Source organism: Lolium perenne, chromosome 3 (assembly GCF_019359855.2).
Source record: "Lolium perenne isolate Kyuss_39 chromosome 3, Kyuss_2.0, whole genome shotgun sequence".
NCBI lineage: Eukaryota > Viridiplantae > Streptophyta > Magnoliopsida > Poales > Poaceae > Lolium > Lolium perenne.
In genome coordinates this window covers 110,342,895-110,356,645 of record NC_067246.2, presented here as the reverse complement: position 1 = coordinate 110,356,645, position 13,751 = coordinate 110,342,895, and the positions used below count along the sequence as shown (strand labels likewise).

Below are 13,751 nucleotides of genomic sequence, written 5' to 3'. Positions count from 1 at the left end.
AAAAAGGAGATATCGAACTTCCCTGAAGCAGGCGTGTTTATCTCCCAGGTGTTTGGATAGACAACCAACTTATTTGTTCTTCCCATGATACTTCTGAACCATGCAGCAAAAAAATAGCTTATAAAGTTTGGCCGAGCTAAAACTACAATTATTGATAAGTAATGTAACCAGCAACACGTAGGAGTAGGTATCTCCTTTAATTTTAGAGGAAAAACTGACACATGGTAAAGGTTGAGCAATTGAGGGGGTCTCATTTACGAAAAAGATGTACTCCACTCGTTCCAAAAAAAATCTTCTCAACTTTTTCTAGATAAGGATAACCTATAGCTAAAACATGTCTATATACTTCTGTATCTAGACAAAGTTGAGAAGCTTTTTTAGGAACATAGGGAGTATATATACATAAAAAATAGTTAATGAACCAGTAAATATAAATAATTCTGCTGATGCAAACATCCTCTCTTAAGAGAACTCAAAACTGACAAGACCAAGCAAAAGTGCAAGTCCTATAGATAAAGGATTCTAGTGAATGAGAGCGAACTGGACGCCGATAATTTCCTAGGACAAAGCAAAACATACCACCACGTATCAGAGGATGTTCTACCCGATCCCAAGAACCTTGGCCACGACCTATGTAGCACTAATTCCCACTGATTTCATCCAGCAAGTCCCTAACACCCCCACATCACAGGGAGCTCTGGAGGCTCCAAGGGATGTTGTTTTACTGTGTTATCCCAACTCTGCATTTTGAATGCTTGCATAATCTGAATCAACGGTGGGTCAATACTTACACTGATTCAGGAATTATTCCGTACTTGACAACCAAATCCTTGATCATTCAATCCCTTCCGGATATGACTGCTATTGGTGACAGTGAGGATGATGTAAGCCATTACTACAGTTCTTCCTGAAAACAACATCAACTTTGTTGTTTCCAATGCGATACACTACATTAAGTCTGATGTCATTTGAATGTGATTCCTCTTGTTTCAGATGAAACAGTAGGTGTGTAAACATTACCCAGAAGAGGCACCCATTCTACCACCAATGTGAAAGCGATGTGATCTTCAATCTTCTCAAGGCGGTGTTAGCATATTAAGCGTATGATACTAATATTTCAAGCCACATTAGTGATATTTCAAACCTATCAGGCTATCACAAGATAACAGGTTGAGAAGGTCATTAATCTTAACACATTGTTAAGTAAGATGTGCCAACTATTTCAGTGGTCAACTGTTAAATGTCCCTAGATCATGTCTTGAATAGTGGAAATAAGTAAGATTGCATGCTACTTGTAGGTGCAGCTACAGTCTGAAGAAACATGGAGCCCAGTTCATTATTCTCAACAAATAATAGCTTCAGAAAAAAGCAATATTGTCTATAAATGATCAACACCACCACAATATTGCGATATCAAAGGTACGTAATATGGTCTGGGTGGATCAATATCAACGGAACAAAATCATATTATTAGTGAAGGAGTCAATTTCAGTGACTACCAAAAGATGGCAGGATCATTGGAAGATAGGATTTAACTGAAATGGTTTTTCAAGAATACCTGACATTTGTAACTCTAGTGGTGCCAGGAATGATATCTCAAATCAAGGCTTTTGCAACCTGAAGAGAACACCCCACCTCTGAAATTTTCACCACAAACATGCCAAAAATGCTCATCTTGCAATCTGATTTCAGGTGAACCAAAATATAGGCTTCCTCATGACAGAAGAGCTAAGCCAGGAACAATCTGGTTAATGCACTAAAATGTCTATCCTACCAGAGTCAACATGGCAAACTACACAGATGTGTATCCACCAAAGTTAACACAAGGAGCTACTACTTAGGTGTCCTCGTGATTGTTAATTTCTTTGCGGATGTAGTCGGAAGGAGGGTACTGACGATAGAACAAAGCTTCGATCTTGCTTTTCAACCCCCTGTACAACATGAAATGTATGTTGGTCCTGAATAGGTCATCACCCATTACATACTTGTTGGCGCATAATCCTTCCAGAATGGACACGTCTTGTTTGGTCAGCGGCAGCCCCTCTTTAATGTCAAGATCAAGAGCATCACCTAAATGCACTCCGATCCACTCGATGTCAGGAACGGTAAGACCCGCGTTGTCAAATGGCCCCTCGGGCGATCCATACTTGTATGTACAGAAGATGGAGAGGCCCTCCGGATCCGGATTGACGAGCGCGTACACAGGGACAGACAGTTGATCCTTAAGTTTGCGCAAGAAAGCCCGTGTGGTGATATCCGGCTGCCCATCGCCGCCTGTGACGAGCACGCAGCTGAATTCACGGAGGAATTGGTCGCCTCGTCCCCTGGCAAAAGTGTCGAAAACAGAAGCCCCCTGGACTACTAGGATGAAGTTGACCTCTGCACCTGGTGCGGCAGTAATCTTAGAGAATTTCGGCTGTATATAGGCTCCATCCGGACCCAAGGAGCTGCAAGGGATCACTACACCATCTTCCCTTGTGAATATTACTGGCCCAATGACCATGCCCTGAGACACGTGATACAAATTGAGAGATGTCCTGGTGCACTCGAGCAGGCAGCATATGTCAAGCAGGGCATCATCCACGGTCTTGTGCCCCTTGCCGAAGAGCTTCTCTCCGTAGCACAGGAAGTGGCTGCTGGTGCGCTTGCCACAGAGGAGTTGTTTCTGGACCGCGGAGAGCACGGCCGTGATGGCCTTGGCCCAGCGCGAGGTCTTGGGGTCGCTGACCGCACAACAATCGACCTTGCCGCGGCGCAGGCAGAGCTGCCGGAGCAGGGGCTCGTACTCCTGATGCTCCATGCCACGAGACGGAAGCTGGTAGGTCAGGCCTTCGTAGGCGACGATGCTGTCTTCCTTGTGCCTCAGCCCCAGCAGGTTCTGGATCTTGGAGAGCACCGTGTCGGCGTCGAGGTCTCTGACGATGATGTACTTCTCCTCCAGCTCCTTGAGAGCCTGGTCATCCACCTCGGCAGTGTCAACGCCGCGCTTGGTTAGGAAGGAGCGCAGGTCGCTCCCCTCTGCGGCGGCCTCTACAGCCGTCTCCGCCACTGCGGCGGCCATTGCTGCAAGAAAAGAAATCGAACCCGACCCGATCCAATTGGTCAGTGCTCCAATGTAGGAATTTGGAACCACGAAGTAAAGGCAAGTTCGGATTCACGTACCAAGAAGCGTAGACGAATCCTCAAGACTACTGCCGAACCCTCGTCCGCCGTGAACGGAGGGTTCTTGGGGGTGGTTTCTGGACTTTCTTTCCCCTTCCCCTTCTTTTTTTTTTTTTTTGACCACGTACGCCCGAAGGCATACGTTACTTGTATTTATACGGTAAGGAAATACAAACCAGAGCAGTACAAATACGAGTAAAAGAGAGAGGATACAGGCCAACCAGGTGGCACCACCTAGCTACAAAGAAGAAACCAGAGACGTCCAGGCCGCCGTCTTCACCGCATCCGCCGCCGCCGCCCCGGACACATCCGCCCACCGTCGCCGGAGGGAGAACACCGCACGGAGAGGCACCATCCCTGGAATAGAAGAGGCCGCTAGCCCACAGGCTATGAAGAACCGCAGTCGTCACCAGCTCCATGAAGCTGGATCTTGGCATGGAAATCACATCGGCGGGAGACTCGCTCCCAACCATCTTCAGCTCCAGATCCGTGGCAACCGCCACGCCGCCACACCCGTCCACCTTCTTCCCTGAACCAGCCCAGCCGCCAGATCCTCCTAACCTCCACACACCTACCTCAGTAGCTCCGCGCCATCGTTGGAGGAGACGACGCCGCGACGACCGAAGAGCTCGAGGACGGCATCTCCACCACGCACGGCCCGCATCGTCGCCATGCCAGCCGCGCAGGAGAACTTCCACAGATCCGCCGCCACCGCAACGAACGGCGACGGGAGAGGGCCGGATCCGAGAAGACCAAAACACCGGACTGCATGCCGACGCCGCCCCCCCGCAAACGCCGCCGCCGGTAACGAACCCTACCCTATTTACAGCCGAACGCACGGACCCGGGGTTCCCCCACCCTTCCTCCGCCGCCGCAGCGGACTGAGTCCCCTTCTATGCGTTGGCGGCCAGTAGCCCTAGACGAGGGATGGAGGAAACGACTCCCTGGCGCGATTTCGCAGAAGGACGGGTGGTTGTGGGCCGGCCCAGCTGTGCTGCTTCATGCCTTCATCCCGCTGAGCGAATTAGGTAGAAAGGAATTAGGTAGAAAGGAAATCTTCTCAAAAAAAAAGGTAGAAAGGAATTTCTGCTTCGACAAGTAGAGCTAACCAGCTTAAGTTAAAATAAAAGTAGAGCTAACCAGCTTTTGGTTAGAGCTCATGCTAAGTAGTTAGCCCCCGGCCGGCCATGCAAAAATAAATGTGGATGTTGCGGTGTCGAAGACGGAATCCCCTCCGTGGCAATCGCTCGCTCGAGCGATCGAATCTTGTCGGCGCGGAGCGCTCGCGCGGCAGCGCTTTTCGCCGCGTCACGCCCCCTGTCACGCCTCTTTCTATTTCTGGTAACCGATCGACTTTCCCTTTTCGGCCCGCGTTTTCTAATTACTAGATTTAGATGTGCGCCTTGGCGCACGACCCCGTGGAGGTCATGTCAATGTATATTTTGTATAACGACAACAAAAATCTGCTTATATGATATTACATTTCTTAAGTTTCACAAAGCAATGCCGCGGACCAAATGTACCAAAATAGGTGTTCAATCAAATGGACAGGTATATGGGCAAAACCATTCTGTTGTTCGGGTGTTGTGGCCGAAAAACAACATATAAATATACAAATAGATCCAAAAGACTAAAAAGTTGAGTGACAATGTGCAACCACAATATAGTAAAAGGCATAAGATATACACCTTTTGTGCATAAGCTGCTCTTTCCCTGCAGTAGATGATGAAAACAAAAAGTTAATCTTGCCCACTTGAACCAAATACCTATAAATAGGAAGCAAATATTTCAGAAGTATAGCATTTAAAAAAAAGGATCCGTTGTGAAAGATTGAGCAGAACAGAGTGTATATCTTCCATTTCATTATTTCAGCCAAGGCTTTTTTGAGTGCACATTGAATCATGACAGCGAAGTGGTAAAAGTGACTGGCAATGATAAGTCGATAGCTATTAAATGTTATCTCTTATCTTATCAAATCCATCAGGTAAGAATTAACACAATGTTTTTTCTGAGAATTAAAAAAGCTCCAGAATGAACAAACAAACCTAGTAAGCACATAAATCTGATGCTATATCATTTTTCCTTATACACGAGGATCATAAATAAGCAAGTCTGAGGTATTTTCCCAATGTATTTAAAATGTACTTGTTAGGTAGCTTCTACTGATCCATGCACCAAAACCTAGAAAAAAAGAGAAGAGATTCAGCTATAGGTATCTAAATAACACTTGCTAAATATAATTAATAATAATAACTATCAAAGTTTGTGGTAGCATGTCCAACCTTAGGTGGATAAATATGTAAAGCTTCTTCAAATAATATCAAAAATGCAAGTCTTGTTAAGCGGAATTGGCACGGAAATACACGGTGTGTTTTCTGTCGTCACGACGAAACCATCAAACGCCTTTTCTTCCAGTGTAGTTTTGCGAAATCTATATGGTCAATCATCCAAGTAGCGTCTACCCTGTATCCCCCGACTAGTGTGGCAAATGTCTTTGGCAATTGGCTTCATGGTGTTGATGCAAGGTTTAAGTTGCTTCTTAGGGTGGGGGCGCTTGCAGTTATCTGGGCGCTATGGCTATGTAGAAATGACAAGATTTTTAACGATAAAAACTATTCTTTGTTGCAGGTCATCTACAGATGTACAGGTATTCTCTGTTCATGGTTACCTCTTCAGCGGGCGGAGAACCAAGACCTATTTACGGAGGTCTGTACACGGTTGGAGGCTACGGCGAGGGATACTTTTTCCCGACATGGGTGGCAGCATAGTCTACGGATTGAAGCTCCACACTTGCCTTAGGCGTTATATAGTTTATCGTCTCGATATGTATTTCACATTTTTTCTTTTAATGCTCGTTCTGGACTGTTGAAACAGCTGTGTGCATCCTGGTTATGCAGAGGCTGGATGTAATTGCTTATCAAAGTAATAAAACATCCTTTATCGAAAAAAAATCAAAAATGCAAGTGGTTCAGTAGACATGAGAAGACAAAACACTCAAGAGAGGGGAAAAATTACTTCAAGTGAATCATGTTCGGCTAACCTAGATAGAAGATCATCAAAAAGCTCTTACATCGCACACTTAAAATAAAAATATTCCATGGTCAGATAAAGGTCAGATAAATATTTAATTTCATCGGATCAACACATACATTTATGTGTGCGGAAAAACTTTTTGTGAGGTAATCATATAATTCTAGTTTGTTTACCGCAAAGCAATATACGAAATGATGTGTTCTTCTAGGTCAACCTGATAACCCTATTTAACCAATGCGGTGAGAGCACATATCTAAGTAAAAAAAGTACTTAGATCCACTATTGCGACAAATATGGCTCAATGGAGAAGATAAGAACCAAGATCAACGGATTATAAATGTTTAAACACAGTAGTGAATCAAGGAAGATTGCCATCAACACCACTATGCTGCATTTATTAAATATATTTAGGAAAAATTGACCGACATACATCAAAATATAAGGAAACCAATTGCACTGTTTTAGAAAAGCTTAACAGAATTTCTTGGGAAACCAGGAAAGAAATCAGTTTGTGGCAATGGCATCACCTTGCCTTCTTCTCCGTATCAGCCAGCAGACCCATTTTGCAACACCTCCGGTAGTCGGTGACCATGCTCTACCTCAATCCAACCTACGGAAGATAGAAATTGACCAAAAGGCAACGGCGGTGAGGCAATGATCTTTTTTGAGAAAACCCAAAAAACTTTTGCATTTCATTTCATTAAAAACAAGGGAAGAGTTAGTTGTTACAATCCTCCTAAGAGGCCATGGTTCTGAAAAGATAAACAGAGATTACAACTCAGTGGACATCCCAGGTGGGCGGCAGGAGGACACGCAGGCTCGACGCGCCAGCTCTGAACCAAAGGGCAGCTTCGTCTCTGACCTTGGCGATGACATTGCGGACAGATGGTTCAGCTCCATGTGAGGCAATGATCTAAAACCATATGCAATGCAAAGTATCTTACATCCACTTCTGTTTTAGCAGCTACTCTGATGGTATAAACTGCATACTATACACAAAAAAACATGGTTCAAAGCTTCTAACTGTCAATATGATCAAGTAAAATTAAATTTGAATATTTTTATGAACTGAGGATTCATAGCAGTTATTTTATTCTAGATAGTCGTACTGGACATAGAATTCATTTTTGTTTCATATAACTGCTGCCCAACTACTGCCCCTTGCTGTCAAAATGGCAGGCAAACTACCCTCCTGGAAATCAAGATTGATGCAAAAACCAGGGAGGTTGGCTCTGGTGAAGTCTGTATTTGGTGTGATCCCAATCCACCAATTTCTGGTGTTGGCACCGCCCAAAAAAATCCTGAAGCTGATGGAGAAAATAGAGGGAGCTTTCTTGTGGGAAGACCGCGCCGCTGCCAATGGCGGGAGCTGCCATGTCAATTGGCGAAAAGTGAGTCGGCCAACTTCACTTGGCGGCCTCGGCGTCTAGAATCGCCAGTGTTGACATCTTGCCAAGGACTGACCGACCACGGCGAACCCCACCACTGCACCTCCAGTCGTGGCTCAACATTGCAGATGCGATCTTAGAGTAGAGCCCAAGGCAGATATCATGAACGAAAAATCAATGACATGTAGAGGGTACGTAAGCTATAATTTAATGGTAGTGAAGTACCATGCCTATTACATCTATCATTTCGTGACAAACAATCGAGCCTAATAACAAAAGATGAATTGTAATGAAGAACCGGTCATTATCCCTAGCACTCATTACCTGTCTTTTTTTTTTTTTTGCAAAATGCAAACTCAAATTTAATAAGAAGAATTAAAGAGCATTTCCGGCCTCTCAAAACAGAGCACTTCAAACAGTCTGGACAACCTTGAAGCTGCTGGTAAACAAAAGCAAATCCTAAAGGTTTATGAAAGTTGATGATAAACAACAAATAAGCAAATCGAGCACATGAAGAATAGTTACAGGAGTAGATTACCTATATGATCTTAGGTCCATTAGCTGAGTGATATAAATTGAAGATCAAAAAAAATAGAAAACGTTTGTTGTACCTAAATTAGCAACAATAGGTTATACAATACAGAAGAAACTGAGTATGATACATATAAGAGTGGAATGGTTCTGCTATTTATAGATGCAGTGACAATGGGTGCTTTGTATATAAGAATGGAAAGTGACTTGATAATCGGCAGGTAGTTCCATACAACAGGGACTTGCTAAAAAACATCTGGGACACATTAATGTTGAGTAGCGCAATAAAACACGAGTGATGAAGTACTTATTTAAATATGTCTCCATCAGTCCTCATTTTTCAATGGATGTTTCAAAAAGAGTTGAAGGAAAGGGTGTCATATCTGAATCTACCGGTGATCTCACCTGGAGCTTAGGCCCACTTCTTGGCATGTATAAAGATAAGGATGGCATGACCACGTGCACTACTTTTAGCAGAAGCCAATTCATAAGTATGACCAACCAAGTTTAGCAGAGAATATGAATTACTTAGTGTCCATCCTCCAGTCATGTATATATAACATATTCAAGCAATAAATGGCTCGAACAAAAGATTTCCCGAACAAGAGTTTATCAACAATGCAAAAACTGTAATATGACCCGAGATCACTGGCCAAGTCATACCATCTAAATGCAAAATATATGTCTGCCACAAGAATAGAGAATAGAGAATAACTAACCAAACCAAATCTCTAGAGCAATTCAAGAAATGCTAATCGTGTGGCATTTTCTGAAAAAATGTTGTGCTATGCCTTTCTGACTAAATCACATTTATGCATGGTCCACTTGGAAAATCTCAGGATTTTTGGCATACATATATTTTGCATTTAGATGGTAATAGATTTGGCTAATATGTAAGAATAAAAATATTCATAAATAACTTGTTAAATATAACATTCGTTCTTACTATTTGGTGGCACCAACTATTTGAGTAACAAACTAAGAATGGGGCCTGATGCAACGAATTTGACACACTTCTGGTGCAGCCAAAAACAAGCTTCAAAGGTTCCAATGAAAAAGCAGCAGAAATAAAAGCCTAGTATTGGAGTACATCAGACTGCTAGAGAAACGTGATAATCTTGACAGGGCTACAATTCTATATGTCAGGTTTCGTATTTGAGCTGCAATGCCATCCACACTCACGAAACGTCCGAAACGTCCGCCACTGGCAGCGGAATTTTCACCTGCCGAACACCATATTGCTGGGACATTTGAATATGAGGTTAACATAATAAGGTTGGATTGGTTTCATGTGTAATAAAGGTAATAAAATACCACATGCTATGATTCTAGCAAGAATGTTATAATTTTTAATGATGGAATACATTATTAGTGAATTTAGAAAATGTATTAAACTCTTGGATAGACAAGGAAGAAATAAAATTACATCTAAGGTCTGGAGAATAAACGAAGAAGAAAACAACTTGAGTCAAAGAATATGTAACTCCAGAAACACCAAAAAGTTATGTTCTCTTTAAGCATGTACATGTGTAAATGGAAAATTAGACTGGGAAAGAATAGCACTACCTAAATTACATGTCATAACAGTAGAACAAACCTCTGAATAAATCCACTGCATATGTTCTGCATCATCAGCATCAAAAGGTTTTCCAGTGAACTTGCATGAGTGAACTTAATAATTACAAAAGTAAATAAATTAAAGAGAAAATTACAGAGATAAGAACTATACCTTGTCCCATTTGATGAAACGAGCATACTCAATGCAATGAGCAGCAGTACTCTAAGTCTTGGCGAAGGTACATAATGGAAACTTTATATAGGGAGAGAAAATCCATATGTTGCGCTCAAAACAAGGTGTTATCCTTGGCATAATGACTCTAGCATAACCTTCGAAACCTTCTGTTCCACCATCTACCATAGGTTTAACTGTCTCTTGGAATGGTTTGTTGTCTGAGTCATACTCTGCAATTCCAATGATGTACTGCCATCAGTACACAATCGAAAATATTTTGAGTTCGATTGTGTAAACATACTAATATCTGAACGTTTGGGAAGAAGAAACAAAATCAAACTGCAGTACGAAGGCCAACAAATTGGAAAATACTACCTACAGTAAATTCGAGAACTTTGACTCTAGCATAATAGAAACTGCAATTGATCCTTCATTTCCGAGGATAATCTTATGATTACGCTCAGAGTGACCCCGCTCCTCCGCAGCGAGACATTCCACTATGGAAATGCTTCTTTATCACCTGGTAATACTCAAATGTTCATTCTTTATCTCAGATGTCATTTATAACAGTACATAAGTATAAATGAAGGTCTTGCCAAAAAAATACATGAAAATACTTTATTTTTCTTGAGCGTCAGTTGCATGTCCTCCCTAAACATGTATCAGGTATAAAATTATATACGTTTGTATCAAAACATAAATATTGAGTTCGATGGCTATAAGAAAACAGGTACAACATTCCAACAAACATCAGTTGGTTTTCTGTTCTGAATCAAGGAGGTGAAATGCCTGATGGGATAACTCGCAAGATTGATTTTCTGTTCTAATAAACAAAGTATCTGCATCATATGCAGGTGGTAGCCCCAAGATATTAACTACACTAAAATATGACACCTAATCAAGGAGGTTTTAACCCAGAGATTAGCATTATTATAGCATGAATCACTTCTACCAAGTCTAAATATTTATCACTCAAAACGTTGTACTGAACTAAATCTTATTCTCCCGGATGTGTTTAATCAGGTATGGAAATATCCATGTTTGTACACAAGTGCTCTTTATTAGCCTCACAGTTTAAGCTCTAATCATTTTGTATCTCCTGCTGAAGTATGTAAACTGTCAAATCAGGCAGATAACACATGCTATTAAAGTCTTGGTCCTCCCCTGGCACATATTTAAAAATATGCCACATCCATTTCAAACTTAATTATTTCAATATCATGCCGGAGTTTGTATCTTACTTACTTATTTCTAACCTGCGGGATATATGACAAATAGAAAGGGAATATTTCCATAGCTCCAAGCAGCAACAAGCAAAAGTAGTACACTGCACGAATACCTGGAATGCTAATTGCCTGGGTCATCGCCAACACAGGGAGGACATTGGACACAACCTACAAGAGTTACTGTTAATCTGTTGTTTCAATGGAGGAAACTGTATCCTTAATCAGAAATTAGATCTGTATACTTTATTAAGAGGTAGGAATCTCCTCTTTTTTTATAAACTTCAGAAATGAAGTGCAAAATAATCTATGCTTCATTCTACATATCGACAAAGGCCTACAAGCATCAGGAAAACAACATGAGACACGGACACTATAGAGGAAATCTACAATAAGAGGAAAATCATTAGGAAATTTACAGTCTCTGTCAAAGATAACCATTGCAAAGGTAAGAAACACAGAATACAAAACCACATGAGAGCTATATATCATACGGAAAGAGCAGAAGACGCACTGCCGCCACGAAGCTGCTGGGCTCTTTCAACAACTGGAACCAGCACCTTAGGACTTGGAAATCTTTGGTTAAACTAAGTATCATCCAATCTTATTGCTTGTTGAGTGTCCGTGGATGGAACACCTTAATTATATTATATATATATCAGAACACTTTCATGGATAATGGAATAAAAATTAGCAAGCAACAAATTAACCAGCTGCAATACTTGTCCATGCAATTGGTATGTTCCAACAGAGTCATCATGGAATCTTTCATCTCCTGAATCCACTCCCAGGTGACCTCTTCTATTTGGCAATCCCAATCTGAAAAATAGGTTGGATGGATATATAAGAGATAGAAGACCGGACATAATGGAATCAAACTCAAGCTTGAGGTCATTTAGGCTACAAATCTGCTAATGGGAAAACTATCAAATACCTCTAGTGTATGTAAGCTAAACAAATCTGGGAGAGACCTAGGAACCTGAAAGCTACAAATCTTCTAATGGGCAAACTAAGCAATGAGCTCGTACATATGCAGCTGTTCCTTGGAGAGGAGGGAGCGATGGGGCTCGTGGTGGCATGGTGACGTACTGGTGTAGAGGTCGTCCGCGAGAAAACAAGGAGCGAGGACCCCATTGGAGCTTCTATGCAGTGCCAGGGGCAACCCACCAGGACCCTCGCGCTCGTGGAGGCAGCACGCCGCGCTTGGGAAGAGAGTGAGGATTGAGAAGAGGAGGACAGACCAAGGATTGGAGGATGAGGCAGCGCTGCTTCCGCTTGGAGCGGCGAGGAGGCGGCGACCTGCTGCCTCCACCGGCAGCCGCCGGCGATGGCGATGACGAGGCGGCGCTGCCGGCGATGCCGACGACGAGGCGGCGCTACTTCCGCCGGGCAGCCCGGCGGCGGCGACGACGAGGCGAGAGGGGATCGGAGGCGCGGCCGCGGGTCGGAGCCATCCAGCGGTAGAGCGGCGACGAGGCGGTGACCTGCTGCCTCCACCGGCAGCCGCCGGCGATGGCGACGACGAGGCGGCGCTACTTCCGCCGGGCAGCCCGACGGCGGCGACGTCGAGGCGAGGGAGGATTGGGCCAGGGAGGGCGACGGGCAGAGATGGGATTGGGGAGGAGAGGCGCGACACATGATTGGCGGCACGACCGGGCCAGGCGGGCTTTTACACGACCCATGGATAAAACGTGGGTTCGTGCGAGGCCTCGCGCCCTGGACGGAACGGCCGGCCGAGATCGCGCCACGTCAGCTCGATCGGACGGCCGAAAATCCAAAACGCTGTGAGACCCCCTATGGGGGGCATCATATACAACGTTAGATTTCGTATCGATTTCGTGTTCCCCTCCTTCCGCCCGTTCTCCTCTCTCCCCTGTTCTCCTCCCATTCAGCCCCGACGGAGAGGGCGACGGCGACGGTGGAGGCGAGGGTCCGATTCCCTGTGGCTAGTGCGCGACCTAGATTTCTCCTGCTCCCAGTTCACTAGCAAGGGCCAGTCGATTTCGGCGCTGTAAGGTTAGTATTCGAACTGGATCTAGTGGGGAGATCTGGGTCTCGCCGGCCGGTTTGTTTGTCCGGCGAGGGATTGTTTCCACCGTGGATTATTCTGATGGGATTTTGTTTGTCTGGCGAGGGATTGTTCCGGCGAGGGTTTGTTTTTTGGGTGGATTTTGTTCTCCGCCTAGGTTCCTGATCCGTCTCTTGGTTCACAAATCTCCGTTATCTGGGTCTCGTCGGCCGGTTTGTTTGTCCGGCGAGGGATTGTTCCACCGTGGATTATTTCTGATGGGATTTTGTTTTGTCCGGCGAGGGATTGTTTTTTGGGTGGATTTTGTTCTCCGCCTAGGTTCCTGCTCCGTCCCTCGAATCACTGTTTTCCATGTTCATTGTAGTTATGATTTTGGCCCGTTGCACTGCTTTTCGTCCTCAATTTCTAGGGTAACTAGTTGACACCCTGCGCGTTGCTGCGGGAATGATAGATCAAAAAGGAATCCGAGCATATGTGTTGTGGCAATTGGTGCTTGGAACATTGAATCAACTAAATTTTGGCAGTGAAAGCTTGCTTGTGCATAATTCATAGCACTATACAGAATTTGTCGAGTTTGTCATGACTAAGTGATAATTAATTTTCTATTGCTTCCTCGCATTAGGAACAAAGACATATAAGAAAAATATAGTATG

At 43.8% G+C, this 13,751-nt stretch overlaps 1 protein-coding gene and 2 long non-coding RNA genes across 17 annotated transcripts; all 3 read right to left on the bottom strand.

The window, feature by feature from the left end:
* Positions 1-1,658: 1,658 nt before the first annotated feature.
* On the bottom strand, positions 1,659-3,268 carry LOC127342152 (DNA topoisomerase 6 subunit A3-like). Its single transcript, XM_051368096.2, has 2 exons — positions 3,163-3,268; positions 1,659-3,063 (listed from the first exon to the last, which is right to left on the bottom strand). Exon 2 carries the CDS (start codon positions 3,059-3,061, stop codon positions 1,838-1,840), a length of 1,224 nt encoding a protein of 407 aa, XP_051224056.1. The 5' UTR covers positions 3,062-3,063; positions 3,163-3,268; the 3' UTR covers positions 1,659-1,837.
* A 1,319-nt stretch (positions 3,269-4,587) lies between these two features.
* Positions 4,588-5,380, bottom strand: LOC139837562 (uncharacterized). Its single transcript, XR_011754076.1, has 2 exons — positions 5,208-5,380; positions 4,588-4,875 (listed from the first exon to the last, which is right to left on the bottom strand). It is a non-coding gene; the product is annotated as an uncharacterized lncRNA (long non-coding RNA).
* A 3,621-nt stretch (positions 5,381-9,001) lies between these two features.
* LOC127342151 (uncharacterized) lies at positions 9,002-12,839 on the bottom strand. Of its 15 annotated transcripts, none has more exons than XR_011755211.1 (7): positions 12,098-12,834; positions 11,564-11,888; positions 11,315-11,406; positions 11,186-11,240; positions 10,222-10,366; positions 9,844-10,076; positions 9,002-9,737 (listed from the first exon to the last, which is right to left on the bottom strand). It is a non-coding gene; the product is annotated as an uncharacterized lncRNA (long non-coding RNA). The 15 variants fall into 15 exon arrangements; XR_011755213.1 differs by having other exon boundaries at positions 11,584-11,888; XR_007876278.2 differs by having other exon boundaries at positions 11,186-11,888; positions 12,098-12,368; positions 12,554-12,838.
* Positions 12,840-13,751: the final 912 nt, after the last annotated feature.

Bases quoted from the DNA above. Each gene is read 5' to 3' on its own strand.
- LOC127342152 (XM_051368096.2), bottom strand. From the start codon at position 3,061: ATGGCCGCCGCAGTGGCGGAGACGGCTGTAGAGGCCGCCGCAGAGGGG.